General features: G+C 35.0%; 2 protein-coding genes and 1 pseudogene across 2 annotated transcripts in view; all 3 read right to left on the bottom strand.

Annotated features, from left to right (window-relative positions):
- CADPS2 (calcium dependent secretion activator 2) overlaps positions 1-18,983 on the bottom strand; it is a 472,387-nt gene that overhangs the window by 322,926 nt on the left and 130,478 nt on the right. The window lies entirely within an intron of this gene.
- Positions 1,835-3,124, bottom strand: RNF148 (ring finger protein 148). The gene has a single exon (XM_006910564.1). It carries the CDS (start codon positions 2,914-2,916, stop codon positions 2,005-2,007), a length of 912 nt encoding a protein of 303 aa, XP_006910626.1. The 5' UTR covers positions 2,917-3,124; the 3' UTR covers positions 1,835-2,004.
- LOC112478777 lies at positions 17,054-17,172 on the bottom strand (annotated as a pseudogene).

Here is an 18,983-nt window from a genome sequence, read left to right as displayed (position 1 = left end):
AACTAAAAATTAAATATAAAATTTATATAAGGCATGCATTTTAAAATCTGAAAGCATATGCAAGAAAGCCATATGATTATCATTTTCCTTCAAAGAAAATATTTTCAATAAAATAGCAAGTTTTAACAAAATATTAGCACTATGACCAAAGACGCAGTAAAAATAGTGAACTCTGTAACACCATTTTCAACTCACATTTGCTCAAAATGCAAATCTTATGTAAATCATTATTTTTAAAAAATAGCATATCACATTAAATTACTTCCTTACTTCCTTACTCTCACATTGACTATACCTAGGAATGACAGCAGTAAAGATAAAGACTAATCTCATTTCTCTGCAGACTCTGACATCTGTTGCTGATCTATTTTGAGGGAAGAGGAGGAAGGGGAAAAGGTTAAATACAGTAGCATCACTTTCGTAAAACTCATTTTAAACAAAAATGAAGCTACCAGTTACTGATTTTAAAAAGAAAAACTTCAGCGTCCCACTTAAAGTTAACCACTGATTGCAGTGACTATTAAAGATCATAAATTTTTTAATAAAATGTTTGCCAAAATCAACAAACATCCCTAGTGGGAGACCCCATATATACACTGTCTGCTCTGCTTTTATTTTCGTTACACTTAAGTCAAGGGCATACTATGACTTCGAAGCAAAAGAATGATTTGTGAACTAACAAACATGGGCAGCCACTGGTGCTGCCATATACTTTCTTGGGAGTGTATCTCAGTGGTTCTTATTCACCAGCTAGGAAACTAATAAAAGCTTTTGACTTTGAACTTAAATGTATCTGACTTCTATGCACAAGATGCTAAGACATACTTCTGGTTGAGTCTCACCAGGACTAAAGAAGCTAGGACTTCTTATAAAATACGAATCAACAACATGATAGCAGGAAAAGAAAGGAAAAAAGGCCCTACAGGCCCAGCAAAAAGTGGCATAAAAATATATATTGACATGAAAATTTCAGCTCATAATGGTCAATTTTCTTTACCAAAGGCCATCAATCTAACTTTATTTCCATACAACCCACTCTTTAAAAAGTCAGTTTAGTACAGTGTAGACTCACAAAGTAGCATCTGAGTTGGACATCAATGGTTTAGGATATTGTTCATAAAGATTTTCATCAAAACAACAAAACCCAAATCTTCCAGCCTCTGTTACACAGGTGTTTTATTCATGTCTTTGAAAAGAGGAGGAGGCAGAGTAAGGCAAAAGATACAACTGGAAAAGGCAATTGAACAAAATTTCAGCTCTTTCTATACTGGGACATCAAAATGTCCAGAGAGAGACAAACCATCAGTTTGAGAAGAAAAGCATTTACTAGGTCACTTCTAGAAGGGAAATCTGCTACCACGGCCAGTTCACTATGCCAAGATTTAAAGAGCTCTGACAAATAAAGGCAAGTTTTTGCAATGCTGCCCTAAGTAAGACCTATAATTTAAAATATTTTTAGTTATAGAACCAAAAGTGCTATCAGCTAAAATAGTTATTTAGAACATATTACCCAGTCAGTAGCTTTAGAAACCAGATTTCCTGGTTATTAATAAAAGTGATTAATGATAGAAAATGAAATCAAGTTTTAATGCTAGAATGAAGTTTATTGAGCAGAGATATTAGATATCAAATATTAAAAAAAATGTGGAAACAGTATAAAATATAAAAAAGAAGCTGAAATATTATGACTAAGTCTCTGTGGCATCAACGTCACAAACACTGTAATTTGAAGATAAAGACTAACTTGCTTTTAACATATACTAATGTCCTTATTTGGATAAGAGCAAAAATGTATAACAACTAAAACTTATTAGAAAAACAACAAGTTCAAATAGCTGGGCATGATATGGGATTTTATTTTAAAAGCACATGAATTTCGCCCTCTTTTGTACTTGGGTAGAGAAGTTGGAGTTGAATTTTTCTCTCCACATACAGTGCTAAATGAATTCGTCTAATTTTAATCTTTGGAAAGACTCAGTTACATCTTCAGAAAATTCTCTAGGTTTAAGTTTTCAAAATGTCACATTTGCACATGGGGCATGTCCTATGGGCTAAAAGCCAGGGGTCAATGCATGCCTTATGGAAAAAATGTTTGCAAGTTAAAATGCGTACTACATCTTGGGGTTTGTACATGTCAAAGCAAACTACACAGCTGTCTTCATTTGGATCTAGTTCCTTATCCCCTTCTTTGAGCACCCGCAGTTGAAGCTGACTAATAGCTTTCTTCACATCTGCTTTTATCTGTCTTCGCCTCCTGGTGGAAGAATTGGGCACTCTAGGTCTCCAGGCACAGTACAAGAAAAGGTAGGCAATGGTGGCAGCCAGGAAGGTAAACAGGGACATGACATAATGGCTCAGCCATGGCATGTGCATTCTCCCCACTTCAATGATGATTGTCACATAGACTCCTTTCTGAATCAAGTGCAAAAGTTCCATGCCTTTCAAGTTGCCTATCATCACTGCAACTATATTTTCCGTTCCCTGGTGAGACATGGGAAATACTTTGTTGCCCGTACCTGGGTAGTTATAGATGATGACACCATTTGCTCCCTTCTCTGCTGCCACATTGATTTTATGTGTGAAAGTACAGCCTCCCCGTTCAATAAGGGCCAACCAAGAGTCTGCCTGTTCAGGCCTGCTGAAATTGGTCATAGGATTACAAGCGTTCTGATTCCATCCTTCAGGAAGTACCACCGCACCAGACACCCTTTCCAGAGGAGAATGATTCCCAAACACTCCACTCTCTCCTAGTTCTGATATAATCCGATTTCCTACCTGAAATGTTATATTCAGGTGGGCTGTCCAAATGGCTTTTCCTTTTGAGTCAGGAAGGCTAAGCAGTAGAAAGATGCTAAGCCTGAACAGCTGAGATGAAACAGAACTATGAGCTGAAGGAGTAATTCTAAGTAGGCTCATTCCTCCATTTGCCTGTTAACTGACAAACATGAGAAACAAAACAATATCAATTATAAAAGAAAGTAAAGAAGCTAGCTTCAACTGCTGACAGTAGATAATTAAACACGTTAAAGGAAAAGGTCTGCGTGGATCAAAGATATCTTGCTCCTTCCAGCATTTTTTTTGGTAGATTATCTTTCTTATAAGGAAACAGAACAAGAGATGTTGTTAGTACAATGTGATTTCAAGAAAACTATGACTTCCTAATGGGGAAATTGTGACATCAGAGGTAGTTAAGCCAATCCAAGAGTTTATATTAGTGCACTGCATACTGAAATCCTATTGGCCAAAAAGCTACTGGGCAAAGACTCACGGTATATAACAATTTGAATAAACACTAAAGCAATAAATAAATAGATTTTTTTTTTAAGTATTGAATTTCTTTTCTAATTCTGGATAGACTGAAAAGCTGCCTAACCACTTTTACCCTCATTGTTCTTCTGTCAGGCAAAGTAGAAATCTTTCACGTGTTAGTGCATGTACCTGGCCAATCATGTACAGTATACTACCTAAAACGCCATTCTGTGAGAAGCAGGAACAAATCCCTGCTCTCTTCCAACATCAAATGCTTATTCCCAGGCCTAAAGATTCAACAGGAGAATGCAATATAAAGTTGTACTGTTTGCTGATATATTGCCATCTTATAAGGCAGATTCAACTTTATTCAGTAAAAGAGCTATAGAGATTGTACTAGGTGCTAGGCAAATACTAAGTATGGGTCATATATATGAGAAGAAAACAGACATATGCCTACTCTGTATATTATCTAGCGAGGACAGATTTTCAACAAATAAACATGCGAATATGTAACTGCAGGTTGTGATAAAGGCTCCGAAAGGGAAACAGAGGATCAAGAGAAAAAAACAGACATGGGGAGGAGCTGAACTTCGTTTAGAGGTCCAGGGCACTACTCTCTAAGAAAGTGATACTTAGTCTGGGACTTGAGAGATAAATCAGAATTACCCAAGCAAAGAATGAGAGAAAAAAAAAAATATTGGGGGCAGAGGAAACGGAAGTTTCAGGACCATAAGGTAGGAAAGAATGGGGCAAATTAAAAGATCTGAAGAAACATGAGTTTGGTGAGGTGAGAGGAGAAAGCTGAGGGTGATGAAGAGGGTGAAAGTCAAACAGCAATCAGTGTTCAGGGTCATAAACCTCAGACCGAGGATTTCAGATCATGTCCCAAGGACAAGAGAAATGGCGAAGGGTTCCGAGCTGGGGAAGCGACATCTAAGTGTTTCAAAATGTTTACTTTTTAAGAAGTGTACTTTGACTGCTTTATGTGGAAAACAGGTTGTAGGAGGAGAAGAATAAAGTAGTGAGATGAGCTTAGGCAAAAGAAGTGGCTTGGACTCTTAAAGAGCAGTAAAGATGCAGAGACACAGACAAGTGCAGGAGTTACTTCGAGGTTAACCTAACAGACATGGTAGCTGGAAGGGAAGTAGGGGTCAGGGGAGAGGGCGGCCACAACTACCACAGCCCACTGCATTACTTAATTGTTCCAAACTATAGTATCTTTATTATTTTAAAGATGTTTTAATGCTTGTTTGCTTTTATTTTAAACGTTCACCTGTCTGTTTCTGGGAGTCAATACGTAGGCAACACCCATTTAAAACACTCATTACTTACTGCATAGGACATATCCTGTGTATCAGGCATGCTACAGAGCCCTGGGGATACAAAAAAAAAAAAAAAGACCCTGTTTCCTAGTGTGCAAAATAGATGCCAACATTTAAATCAGAGGCACGTTGAGAGAATTTTACCATTTTTTTAATTGTTCTGTCCTTTTATCTTTTTTATTTTTATTTTTGATTTTTTTAATTAAGTTTATTGGGATAACGTTGGTTAATACAATTATATAATTTTCAGGTGTACATTATAATTTGACATCTGTATATTCTATTGTGTGTTTACCACCCAAAGTCCAGTTTCCTTCAGCTACCATATATTTGATCTCCTTTATCTACTTCACCCTCCCCTTAAACCTTATATTTGAGCCCCTTTAACCATCTACCTACCCACTCCTCTCCCATCCTCTAATCTCTGGTAATCACTAGTCTATAGTTCATGTCCATGAGTCTCTGTTTGTCCTGTTCATTTGTTGCTTTTAGGTTGAGAATTTTACCATTTTGACAAAAGCATTTCTTGTACTTTTTGGCCCAAAATATTTTAGTTAATATTTACTTTTAAAAATAAAATTGGAGCTAATCAATTTGCCCCATTTATAGAATTTAATCTAGGCATTATTCAGTTCACATCTGAACTGTCTTTACATGTAGACTTTTCCCAGGTTCAAACACAGTGCAAATCCCAGACTTATTTTATTAACACTGACAAAGTGAAGCCTCACTAAGAAGACAGTTTACATCACCATATTAGAGGCTGTTTAGTAAGTTTCTGATTATTTAACATTAGGGGATGGGATTTAAAAAATAATGTAATTCTAAATTGGCTTTTTTAGTTCAATAATTTTTAAAGGTGATCCCAGTGGGGAGCAGGGGGCAGGTGTTCCCAGTGGGAAGCAGGGGGCAGGCAATTTTGCCTCCCAAGGGCTAGCTGGCTATTTCTGGAGACATTTTTGATTGTCACAACGGCGTAGTGCTACTGGCATCTAGTGGGTAGAGACCCAGGATGCTGCTAAACATCCTAAAATGCACATGACAGCCCTGTGCAATAAATAATTATCTGGCCAGAAATGTGAATATTAAGGTTAAGAAACCCTGCCCCAATGGAGCATCCATGGGAAAGAGATACCATCTCAAAACTTACTTGTCCCCAAGAAACAATCGTATCTGAGCTCTCGTCATGGAGTAAGCTTTTATAACTGACAATAAACCCATCAAGGATAATGCCCTCAACCCACCTCCATTGCCTGTTTTCCTCAGAATACAAACAGTGAAGACCTCCGCAAGTGACCTATTCATCCGTGAAGCTCATTCATTTAATCAGACTAGATCCACATCTTCTATTCTGGAGCCTGGATGGTTGAATGGAAAAGAAGAGGCAGGGGCTGGATGATGGATGCTACTCTAATAAGTTCTTTAAAAGCATAAGCTTTCTTTCTTTTTAATAGCCAAGTATTAAAGAGGTTTTCATTCTGCTGAATCTATGAGATAGACTAAAGAAAACTGAAGTATACTACTAGGGTTGATGGATCCAGGTCAAAAATCTCTGCTCCTTCCATCTTGCCATTCTATCTCTTTATGTACAGGTATCCCCTGCTTTTTGAAAGTTCAGATATCCCCTGTCTTTTGAAAGTTCCTGTTATGCCACTTCACTTTTACAAAAGAATTACATTAGTATCTATTTTCGCTAACCAATGAAAATCCAAAGGCGAAAGTGAAAATAGCATTCTGCATTCATTTTGCAGCCAGCTATTCTAGAGGCAGCGTGTACCCAAGCAAGGAGAGTGGCACCACCAGGCTCCTTCCCTAGGTGCTACACTCAGCATCTCGGCATCAACCCGCCATAGTTCTGAACTGTGTCTGTAAGCATCTGTGTTTTATGTCAATTTATTTTGTACATCCATTAGCAATATGTGTCCTACAGTATCAGGAAAACCTTAAAGCTTATAGGGTGTTCCGCTTAATGTAAAAGTGGACATATTAGCATATATGCTATGATTGAGTAGGTTCTTTTGGGGTCTAGGAACTCTCCAAAATGTTTCCGTATAAATTAATGATAAGTGCTTCTACAATTCACACCATTTCAGCTTATGAAAGGTTTCATAAGAACGCACTACTACCAGAAGGCAGAGGAAACCTGTACGCTGATTTTCTCCTGATGTAGGCTCACTTCCTCTTCCCCCAATGTGGCTCCCTTGTTCCAGGAATCAATAAGCAGAATAATGGCAGGCCACATCCAAAAGCACTGAGAGGCTTTTCTTTTCCCATACCTCTATATAAGAGCAAGAAAAACAATTTGTTTCCAGAAACTTACCAGACTTCTCTCAACATCTCTCTGGCTAGCAGTGCTTCACAAATCCATGACTAATGGAACATGGAACTCAGAGGAGACTCCTCGTGACTGGCACAGCTAACCATGATTTATCCCATTATGGAGAATTCCTGGCTGAGCACATGAGCGAGCATGAAGATAACCAGGACTCTCCACCAAAGGAAAAAGCTATAAACTGGAAGTGAGTAGGTACTCAAAATGGCAGCTACAGACTCTAAATTCCTAAAGTCTTCTCAAAGAAATGATACTAAAATAACCATTAACCACGATAAACACATAATAATACTATATGCAATGTACTGATAAGAGACACGATCTATATAATGAGGGATACGACATGGCCCTGTTCTTAAGGAGACCAACATCTAGGTAGGAGAAAAGAGTTATTCACAAACTCGTGGCAAACATGAATGTATATATCCTAACATCTAGGTTCCAATTAAAATCTCAAGAGGGTTATAATTTTCATTAAGTTAGAGGAGAAAAATTAGCTGATCTCCATCCCCCTGCTGTTCATCAACCTCTGTTAAGAATGTTCAAGCTTCCTGAAATCTTTACTCTGGAAGAAAACATAGCCGAATAAATCCACATAGCATTGCCCAGGCAGTATCTCTTAAGAGACGGGGAATACCAAAAAGGCTTCAGTAAATTACCCCACGAGTCTCAATATCCAAGGCTATGATATTATTAGAGATCTCAAAGAATCCACAGAACACACTGGATTCGCATTTAAGCTTAGAAACAACAACAGTATAGGTTTTCTGTGAGTAATTTAATGCATCATAATGGGATTTTGCAGGAACAAAATACCGACTCTAAGCAGTTTACTGAGAACAGCAAAAAACAAGCAATATTTTCTGAAAGCAGTATCTTTATTTTTAAAGATTTTTAAAGGTAAAACTAAAGTTTAGTTTAAAATTTTATATTTAATTGCAAGTTGGTAAATCCTCATAAACATTAATGTATTTTCTCCTAAATTTCTCCCATAAGTTAATCAGTACTCCTACATTATCAGATATAAGCAATAAAATATTTTTATATACAAATACACTTTTTCCTCATACTTCTGAACCCAGCAAAGAGTTCTAAATATGCTAAAATTAAATACAGCAAATTTTTTAAATAATAAATGAGATTCTGCATTACATTCACAGTCACATACTATATACTAGGGCAGGTACAGGTGCATAAAAATTACAAAATTTATTCAGGCCTCTCATTCATTATTCTTTATATTAACCAATATAACTTTCAATAGCATTAAAACCTTTGGTAATTGAGTATATTAGAGAAAATAAACAGCCAAAACAAACATATTTTAAATCACTGTATCACTACCATGATTTCTTCACTATGTAAGCCAGGATTACTATTTCTATTTACCTGCAAGCCTAATTACGATGCATGAGTAAAGTTTAACTTTTGTAAGTTAATTTCTGTAAAAGCTTCATGAAGTCTTTGTGACATCCTTGAAAAAGAAGTACTCATTGATGTTTCTCAAATGCTTAACACACTGCCTGGCTCAAAAGTGTTTGTTTGAAAGACAATGATAAGAGACAAAGAAAGACATTACATAATGATAAAGGGATAAATCCAACAAGAGGACATAACTCTAGTAAGCATTTATAGGAGCACCTAAATATATAAAGCAAAAGCAAATATTAACAGACATAAAGGGAGAGATCGACAATAATGGAGTAATAGGAGGAGACTTCAACACCCCACAGACACCAATTAAAAGATCTTAAAAGACGGAAAATCAACATGGAAACAGTGCCCTTAAATGACACACTAGACCAGATAGATTTAATTGATAGTTTCAGAGCATTTTACCACAAGACAGTAAAATGTGCATTCTTCTCAAGTGCACAATAGAACATTTTCCAAGACAGACAACATGTTAGGCCACAAAACAAATCACAAAAAACTTAAGAAGACTGAAATCATATCAAGAATCTTCTCTGATCACAATAGTGTGAAACTAAAAATCGATTACAAAACAAAAAAATCAAAACTGAAAAACATACAAACATATGGAAGCTAAATAACATGACCTCAAGGAAGTAATCAAAAGATACCTTGAGACAAGTGAAAATGAAAATACAATGACCCAAAATCTATGGAACATAGCAAAAGCAGTCTAAAGAGAATTTCATAGCAACTGAGGCCCACCTCAAAAAACCAAGAAAAATTTCAAATAATCTAACCTCACACCTAAAAAAAAAATACAAAAAACAAAAAAACAAAAAAACAGCAAAGCCCAAAGTGAATAGAAGGAAGGAAATAATAAAGATCAGAGTGGAAATGAAATAGAATCTAAAAAATGCAAAAGATCAATAAAACCAAGAACTGGTTCTTTGAAAGGATAAACAAAATTGATAAACTTTTAACCAGACTCATCAAGAAAAAAAAAAAAGGATCCAAATAAAATCAGAAATGAAACAGAAGTAACAACTGATTCCACAAAAATACAAAGAATTATAAAAAAAAATTACAATTACATGCCAACAAATTGGACAACCGGAAGAAATGAAATCCTAGAAATAGACAATCTTTCAAGATTAAATCAAGAAGAAACAGAAAATCTGAACTTATAGATTACTACAAAATCGAATCAGTAATCAAAAAACTCCCAACAAAATTCCTGGATCAGATGGCTTCACATGTGAATTTCACCAAATATTCAAAGAAGAATTAACACCTATCCTTCTGAAACTACTCCAAAAAATTCAAGAGGAGGGAAGGCTCCCAAACCCATTTTATGAAGCCACCATTATCCTGATTCCAAAACCAAAGACATTACAATATGTATGTGTGTGTATACATACACCAATATCCCTGATGAACAAGGATGCAAAAATCCTCAACAAAATAGTAGCAAACCAAATTCAGCCAGACATTAAAAAGATCATACTCCATGATCAAGTGAGATTTATTCCTGGGATGCAAGGTTGGTTCAGTACCTGCAAAACAATTAACATGATATACCACATAAACAAAATGAAGGAAAAAAAAAATCATGTGATCATATCAATAAATGAAGAAAAATCATTTCACAAAGTCCAGCATCTATTTATGATAAAAACTCTCAGCAAAGTGAGAATAGAGGGAACATATCTCAACATAATAAAGGCCATACATGACAACCCCACAACTAACATCGTACTCAATGTGGAAATGCTAAAAGCGTTCTCTTTAAGATCAGGAACAAGACAAAGATGCCCACATTCACCACTTGTATTCGACATTGTATTAGAAGTTCTAGCCACAGCTATCAGACAAGAAAAAGAAATAAAAGGCATCCAGAATGGAAAGGAAGAAGTAAAACTCTTATTAATTGCAGATGACATGATACTATATGTAGGGAACCCTAAAGATTTTACTAAAAAACCTATTAGAACTGATAAATGAATTCAGTAACATAGCAAGATATAAAATTAATATTCAGAAATTAGCTACATTTTTATACGCCAATAATGAACTATCAGAAAGAGAATTTTTTTAAAAATCCCATTTGCAATTGCATCAAAAAAAACTAGGAATAAAGTTAATCAAGAAAGTAAATGACCTATACTCAGAAAACTATGACACTAAAGAAGGAAACTGAGAAGATACAAATAAAGCATATACTGTGATCACAATATATATATTATAAATAATATATTATAAATAAATTATATATATATAAATAAAGCATATACTGTGCTCATGAATAGGAAGAACTAACACTGTTTAAATGTCCATACCCAAAGCAATCTATAGATTCAATGCAATCCCTATCAAAACACCAAGGGCATTTTTTATTGAACTAGAACAAATAATCCTAAAATTTATATGGTACCCTAAAAAACATCAAATAGCCATGGCAATCTTGAGAAAGAACAAAGTTGGAGGTATCATACTATTTGATATCAAACTATACTACAAGGCTATAATAATCAAAACAGCATGGTACTGATATAAAAATAGACATATAGATCAATGAAACAGAAATGAGAGCCTAGAAATAAATCTATACCTATATGGTCATTTAATGTATGACAAAGGAGGCAAGAATATACAATGGGGTAAAGATTGTTTATTCAATAAATGGTGTTGAGAAATCTAGACAGATACATGCAAAATAAAAGTGGACAACCTTTTTACTCCATATAGAAGAATGAATAAAGTCAAAATGGATTAAAGACTTAAACATAAGCCCCGAAACCATAAAACTCTTAGAAAAAAAATACAGGCAGTAAACTCTCTGACATTGCTCTTAGTAATATTTTTTCTAATATCTCCTCTCGGGCAGAGTAAAAAGAAAAAAAAAAAAAGCAAATGAGACTACATCAAACTAAAAAGTTTTCGTATAGTGAATGAAACCATCAACAAAACAGACAACTTACTGAATGGGAAAAGATAGTCATCAATGATACATCCCATAAGGAGTTAACATCCAAAATTTATAAAGAACTCATACAACACCAAACAAACAAACAAAAAAACAATCCAGTTAAAAAATGGGCAAGAACCTGAATAGACATTTCTCCAAAGAGGACATACATATGGCAGAGACTTATGAAAAAAGACTCACCGTCACTAATCATCAGAGAAATGCGAATTAAAATCACAATATCTATCACCTCACACCTGTCAAAATGGCTATCATCAATAAATCAAGAAATCAATAAGTGTTTGCAAGGATGTAGAGAAAAGAGAATTCTCATGCACTGTTGTTAGGATTACAAATTAGTGCAGGCATAATGGTAAACAGTTCAGAGTTTCCTCAAAACATTAAAAATAGAACTACCTTATGACCCAGCAATTCCACTTCTGAGTATTTAACCAAAGAAATCTAAAGCACTAATTAAAAAAGACATATATACCCCTATGTTCATGGCAGTGCTATTCACAATAGCCAAGACATGGAAGTAACCTAAGTGCCTATCAGTAGAAGACTGGATAAAGAAGTTGTGGTACATATACACAATAGAATATTACTCAGCCATAAAAATGAAATCTTATTATTTGTGACACATGGATGAACCTGAGAGTATTATGTTAAAATAAGTCAGACAAAGATAAATACCATATCATCTCACTTATATGTGAAATCTAAAGAACAAAATAAACAACAATAACAAAACAGAAACAGACTCATAGATACAGAGAACTGATGGTTTCCAGATGGAAGGGGGTTGGAAGGGCTGGGTTAAAAAGGTGACGGGATCAAGAAGTAAAAACTGGTATTTACAAAATAGTTGCGGGGATGTAAAATACATATAAGCATAGGGAATATAGTCAATAATACTGTAATAACTATGTATGGTGCCAAGTGGGTACTAGAGTAATCTGAGGGATCACTTCATAAATTATATATCTAACCACTATGCTGTACACCTAAAACTAATATAAAATAATAATGAATGTCAACCATAATTGAAAAATAAAAAAATAACAAAAAATAAATAAGTGTTTGAATGAGTGATTAACACGGTCAGGTTTACCGCACTGCTTTAGTTTGGCCGTCATAATCATTCCCACAGTCTAGAATTTTGCAATGGCATCTAATCTTCCATCACTGTTTTTCTTACCTTGAATTCATTCTGTTGCCAGAGCAACCTATAGAAAAAAGTAATCACATTTACAATGGCATTTCTATTTGCTTAAAACCTATCTGGCTCCCTCTATCTAACAGATAACACCCAAGCTTCTAGGAATGGAGTGTGTGTCTCTCCAGCCTGTTCCTTTTTCCTTCAATCCAGCCTCATTTTCTACTATTACCGGCCCTGAAATTTATGCTTCTTCAATTCAAATGGTTTATAGTTTCCTGTGTTCCTACTGCAGCAGTCACTGTATTAAAGACCTTATAAAAGCTTTGTCCCTTCTACAAAACTGTCTGTCCCTGTGGTAGGCACACCGATTGCAAAATGGCCCCAATTACTTCCCTCCATCCTTTGCAATGTGATCTAGCAGGTCTTTCCATTAAGAAGTGGGATTTATTTCTATGCCTCTTAAATCTAGATGGTCTGGTGACTTAAGTAGGAGAACAGACTGAGCCAAAGTGATGATATAACAAGTTCAAGCTTTAATTCGTCTATAGACTTAATACTCATAAAAGCAGATTTCTTATTTCCATACCTGAATACAAAAATAAATGAGTGTTTGGAATATGACCAAATCCCTTTAAATTTTAATGGGTATAAATCAAGCTACGTAAACTATATAAACTTCTGCATTCTGAATTCAAGTTGAGGTCACGATAACTTTAACATTAAATTGAAATCAACTTTTTCTTCTCATTCAATCTACCAAGTTAGAGGATGGAATGGTAATTAACACAGAAATACATCATCTCTACTAGTCTGGGAAGGAACAGGGGAAAACCTCACACCACAGCCTCTGCATGAGGAGGGACAAAAGGAGGAGCCCAATGTCCTTAAGTAAACAAAAGACAGTATTTGGTGGTATTGTTATCTTTCTTGGAGCCTAGGTCAAAACACAACTTAATGTTAACTCAACCATTTAGACTGGATTTATCTTTTGAATAAGCACCAGAACTCTGTCCCTGGTCTCTCAACAGACTATTCTGCTCCCGTGGTTAATCAGAACCAAGGATGAAGATCAAGTATGGGGGCTACTTTTGGGGCTCTGCCATTCAGAGTCGTCCTAAAACTCTGAAGCAGATTCTAGGCCTTCCTAAAGCACAATGGGTCACTGGAGGTTTGTAGAAGCTTTGCCTTCTTGAGACCGGTCCCATGGAGCACAGTTAACTCCGAGCCAGCTCTCTACAGTCAGAAATAGCAGGGCAGAGGAGATTTAGGAGATTTTCCCACTTAGAAACCTTACATTTTTCCAATTCACAGGTCACAAAATCCTTACTCTTTTATTAGATAATTTAATCCCTCCTGGGAGGCAGCAGCAAAACAAAACAAAACAAAACAAAACAAAAACACCGTGAAGTCATCACACTAGCAGAAACTGCACAGAAGCACCTCGCTGTAACAGATCTGCTGTAACTCAGACTCTGCCACGTGCTAGCTGTAAGGTGAGCCACACTAAACCTCAGTTTTTTTCATTTGTAAGATGCATAAGTAACACCTGCCTCTCGGGTATCAGATGGCCCATTTGTAAATCACCAAGCACACTGCTAGAATGGCAGGGGTTCAATGAATTTCTTCCCCTTCCGAATTCTATAAAGCCTCTTTTTCCATTTTCCACAAAATAAAATTATTTCCATCCTTCAAAACTGATCTTAATCTCCCTTTTGCAATCTCCCTAGCCAAAACAACCTGGTCCTATGACACATTCTATTTGCACCTATTTGACAGTCATTTAGTTTTACCACATATTAAATATAGCCAGATGCTTCTTTGCCTCTACTTTTGCTTGATTGAGAATGTCTTGTGAGTAGTATCATCTCATTTATTTTTGTAAATCCCGTTTCCTCCCCTTTGCCACTATACCGGCACAATAAAACTTGTTCAGTCAGGGTTCCTGACAAATGTTTCACTTCTCGAGCTCTTATTCTTCAAAATGTTAAGTCACATCAGTGGCTTTGGCAACCTCTGCTTTATACAGCCACCCATTAGAAAATAAAAATAGAATGGGCAATGATTTGACAACTCTCTCCTTGGCTAAGAATTACTCTGACAGCAGTTGTCCAAAAAGGGCTTATTTAATATCACAGGATCAGAGGCCATCTGTCTTACATTTTCTGTCCAAAAGTCAAGAATAAATTCCATCCACATCTCTGTATCTGAAAAAGGGAATAAACATGGAATAATATACAGCAATAAAGTAACAACTATCTCTAATATATAAGTAAGTAGACTTGATTGAATTAAAAATCTTCTTTTGTCTTTTATAGATCAAGGTATCTATATCTAAATCTATATCTATATGTATCTCTCTCAATATATAGATAGATCTAGACAGATCTCAAATCTTAAACCAAATGGTTATCATCACGAGAAAACTATATCAGTTAACTTTGTATAGTATGATACCTAAAGAAAGCTCTAACACTATATCATCAGTAATACTTAAAGCAAAAAGTTCTAAATGCAAACAACTTTCTCATCAACCCACAAGGCTGTCTACTACCAGCCCAAGATACAGTCAGATTCTGTAACTCCAGGAACCTTCTCTGATTAATCCAGTCCAAATTATGTTCTTCCTACCATCAACCATCACATTAAAATTTTTTTCTTATATTTTACAGTAAGAACAGCATGTGCTATATGTACACCTTAAAATAAAAATAATTCAAATACTTTGTATATTTTTAAGAAATAAGCACTATTTTGTTCATCATTTTTCTACATCCTTCCTTAGGAAATTATATAATGGTTTGCGACATTTTTCTGCAGGTATTGAAAACAATGTTAATTTACTTTTTCCCTCTCATAAGAGTGTTTTGTTGTTATTTTGTTGTTGTTTTGTTGTTGTTTTGTTTTGTTTGTCTCTCAATTACACTTTTTAAGGGTAGGACTTCGTTATATTCCTACAGAGCCCAGTACACTGATTTGTACAATACCAATTATTTATTTGATTTTATATAATAAGAGTGATTCTCTGGAACAAAAATACTGACATGTCCTCCTTTTTTTACCCTCCTCTCCAGGAGTCCAATCCAAGAATCATCTACTCAAAATCTACCATACTGATTCTCTCATTCGTTCATGCAAATATTTATCAAGAATCTACTATGTGTATGGTTCTAGGTGCTGAGACTAGAGTAGTGATTTTAAAAAAAATTCCTATCCTTATGAATCTTTCATTCTGTATATCTGGGGATTCAAAGATGAGTTCAAGATTGTTCCAAGAAATATATTCTAAGGAATGAATGACATAAGTGGTAAGGGGCACAAAAAGATAAATCCTGCCTCAAAATAGAGCAATTTATTCACATACATTTTTGATATCTTAAGGCAGAGCTTCCTTGATTCAAATTCATAAAGCTCATGGAGCTGTTAAATTTTTATATTTAAAAAATAAATCTTTGTTTTATATAACTTTTCATGTTTGTTCTCCTTAGTTTTACCAGGAAAAAAAAATCATTAAATTTCACAGGTTTAATTAATTCTGAAGCAAGACTGCCTGGGTTTGGATCCTGTACCTACACTAGCTCTGCAACCCTGTACAAGTTACTTGGATATATATATGTTCATCACCCTGTAAAACACGAATAATAGTACCAAATTTCTAAGACCTTTACAAGCATTAAATGAGAAAATGTACAGTATCTAAAGCACTTAGAACACAGTTTGGCTGATACACAAACTGATGTGTGTTAATCACTACCATCATCATTACATTACAGTCTTATTCACTTAATTACTAGACAAGAATGATGCCAGGGTCTTTAAGGGACTTTTACAATCCTATAATTCTAAGGAAGTCTCTATATTTCCATTGAACATTTGGTATTACTTTTCCACATAAAATATTGCCTCTTTAAAGCCTAGTGATTTGTTATATAAATGCCTGTTAACATCTCCAGCTGAACAGCTAGTATGTGATTGCCCATTAGACACAAAGTATTTCGTGATTCATAAAGGGTACATGAAAATAGTTACAGAGCTTGATTATGGATATTATTGTCACAATGTCTATGCCAACTTCAAATAAAAGGTCTTCTTTGTTCTCTCACACCCACAGATCTCCCGTAAAAACACATAAAAGTAAAACAAATAAGTAAAGCTTTTGATTAGCTCTTTCAGCATGATATTTTCCAATATGTTTGTTGAAAAAGACACTTGTTTCAGCAACTAATTGTTGCATTACTAATCCATGTCAAACTGCAAGAATATCATTCATGTCACCAATCACTCAAAATTTGAGATTTAATGAAAAGAGGTTATAATCATGTGAGAAAGCAAACGTGTTTCTAAAATCCACATAAAAAAACTAGTTTGGGGCAGGAGCTACAGTTGAATTATTAATGTCTATTTAACTAAGATTATACTAAGCAATTATTCAGGTGGGAAAACTAAATGATTGATAATTCCATATAAATGAAGAAAGAGATAGTTAATCTGAAAATACATGTGAAAGCCTCTTTACCTTCAAACAGATAAAGCAGACATAGTATTCACTATTTCTAGCCTCTCTAAAACTTTTGAATTGTTTCTAGTTGTCTTAAATTTTTTTTTAATGCCTACAGCACCTGGAATTCCAAGGTAGTCTCTCATCCAAATCCTAACCAGGCCTGACCCTGCTTAGCTTCCGAGATCAGATGAGATTGGGCATGATCAGGGTAGCATGGCCATAGACCAGTTGTCTTAAATTTTTAACTTGATTTTCTACATCTCCCTTTACCTACTTTTTCATTTTAAATTACTTGGCAAATTTCTTTTCCATAATACTTTTCTCTCATCAATCATTTAATAAAATCAAATAAGAAGTGGGGCCATAGATGAAACAATTACAGAAAGAACCCATGGTAAGCCAGAGACTGAGCTACACAAAATTTATTATTTTTAAGTCTTAACAAAAACACATACATACGAGATAGTCTACTAGGTGTGGGGCAATGATTGAGAGCAAACTAGAACAAAACCCACTGCCATACACAGGAATAAAACTACTCTCAAGGAAATTAGTGTAGTGTTCTTACAAACTGTCCTAGCTGATAATTCGAGTACACTACTTTTATAATTTGTTGAATTACAGTAATTTACAATGCTATTGCTATTAAGAATACAAGCTTCAATTTGAGTCTTTACTGAATGCTTGACGTTTTATGTATTATCTTATTTCATATTCACAATAATGCAATAAAGCAGATATTAGAATCTCCATTTTATAAACGAGAAAACCAAAACCACCAAGAAATCTGTTAAATATCACACCGCTAGGTAAGTAGATGAACCAGTATTTTATCCCAATGCCCATCTGAATGTCTCAAAGCCCAATTACCTTTCTTTTTTTATAACTAGGCCCAGGTGTATAATTATTTTCCATACTGGATATTGGCCCAGAACAACATTTTCAATGCTCAGTCCCCCTACCTTTTAAAAAAATATTTAAAACCTTTAATTGATGACAGGAAACATACTGTTGGGGTTTTCCAACAAGCATCAGCTACGATTCCATCTGTAACATTTGGAACACTGATCATTTTGCCAATTATGCACACATCTATTTCACTCTTTAATTCCATCAAAAAGATTATAGAAAATTTAATCAATTTAGTGGTTTGTTTGTTTTTAAATATTTTTAGAATGCAATATGAAAAAATAGAGAGAGAGAATAATATAACACGCATGTACTTACTTATCGACCCGATTTTAATGAATTTTAATGTTCTGGATATGTATTGAGTTCCTAGGGCTGTTGTAACAAAGCACCACAAACTGAATAACTTGGAAAATCAAGGTGTTGGCAGTGTTGGTTCCTCCTGCAGGCTCTGAGAATCTGCCCCATGCTTCTCCACTACATTCTGGTGGTCCCCTGCGCTCCTCGGTGTTCCCTTGGCATGTAGACGCATCACTCCAATGTGTGCCTCTACCTTTATCCTCAGAGGCATTCTCCCCTATGTTTCCATCTCTCTTCTCTTCTTAAAGGATCCTAATCATATTAAAGACCCACACCAGTATGCTCTCACCTTAGTTTAATTACAACTGCAAAAATCCTATTTCCACATAAAGTCACATTCTGATGTTCTGGAAAGGATCTGAATTTTCGGAGAACACTACCCAACCACTATATTTGCTTTTTATCCTTCTTTTTTTTTTTTTTTTTAAGAAAAATAAATTATAGAAACAATTGAAGCTCCTTCTGTACCGATCCCCAAAACGATAACTTTCCAGAGTCCCCAGAGATAAACCCTATCCTGAATGCAGTACTCATCCCATTAAGGTTTTATGTGCATGTATTAGTAAACAGCAGAAAATTACATTGCATGTCATAAAACTTTACAAATCATTCTGCAACTTGTCTCTTTTACTCATCATTGTCTTTGAGATTCACAATTTACTTAACTTTATAGCATTTTATTATACAAATATGTGACACTTCACATTTATTCACTCATCTACTGATGGATATTTGGGCTGTTTTCATTTCATTGCAATGGGCATTCC

Source organism: Pteropus alecto, unplaced genomic scaffold (assembly GCF_000325575.1).
Source record: "Pteropus alecto unplaced genomic scaffold, ASM32557v1 scaffold22, whole genome shotgun sequence".
NCBI lineage: Eukaryota > Metazoa > Chordata > Mammalia > Chiroptera > Pteropodidae > Pteropus > Pteropus alecto.
Note: the sequence above shows the minus strand (reverse complement) of the source record. Positions and strands in the feature narration are given on the sequence as shown.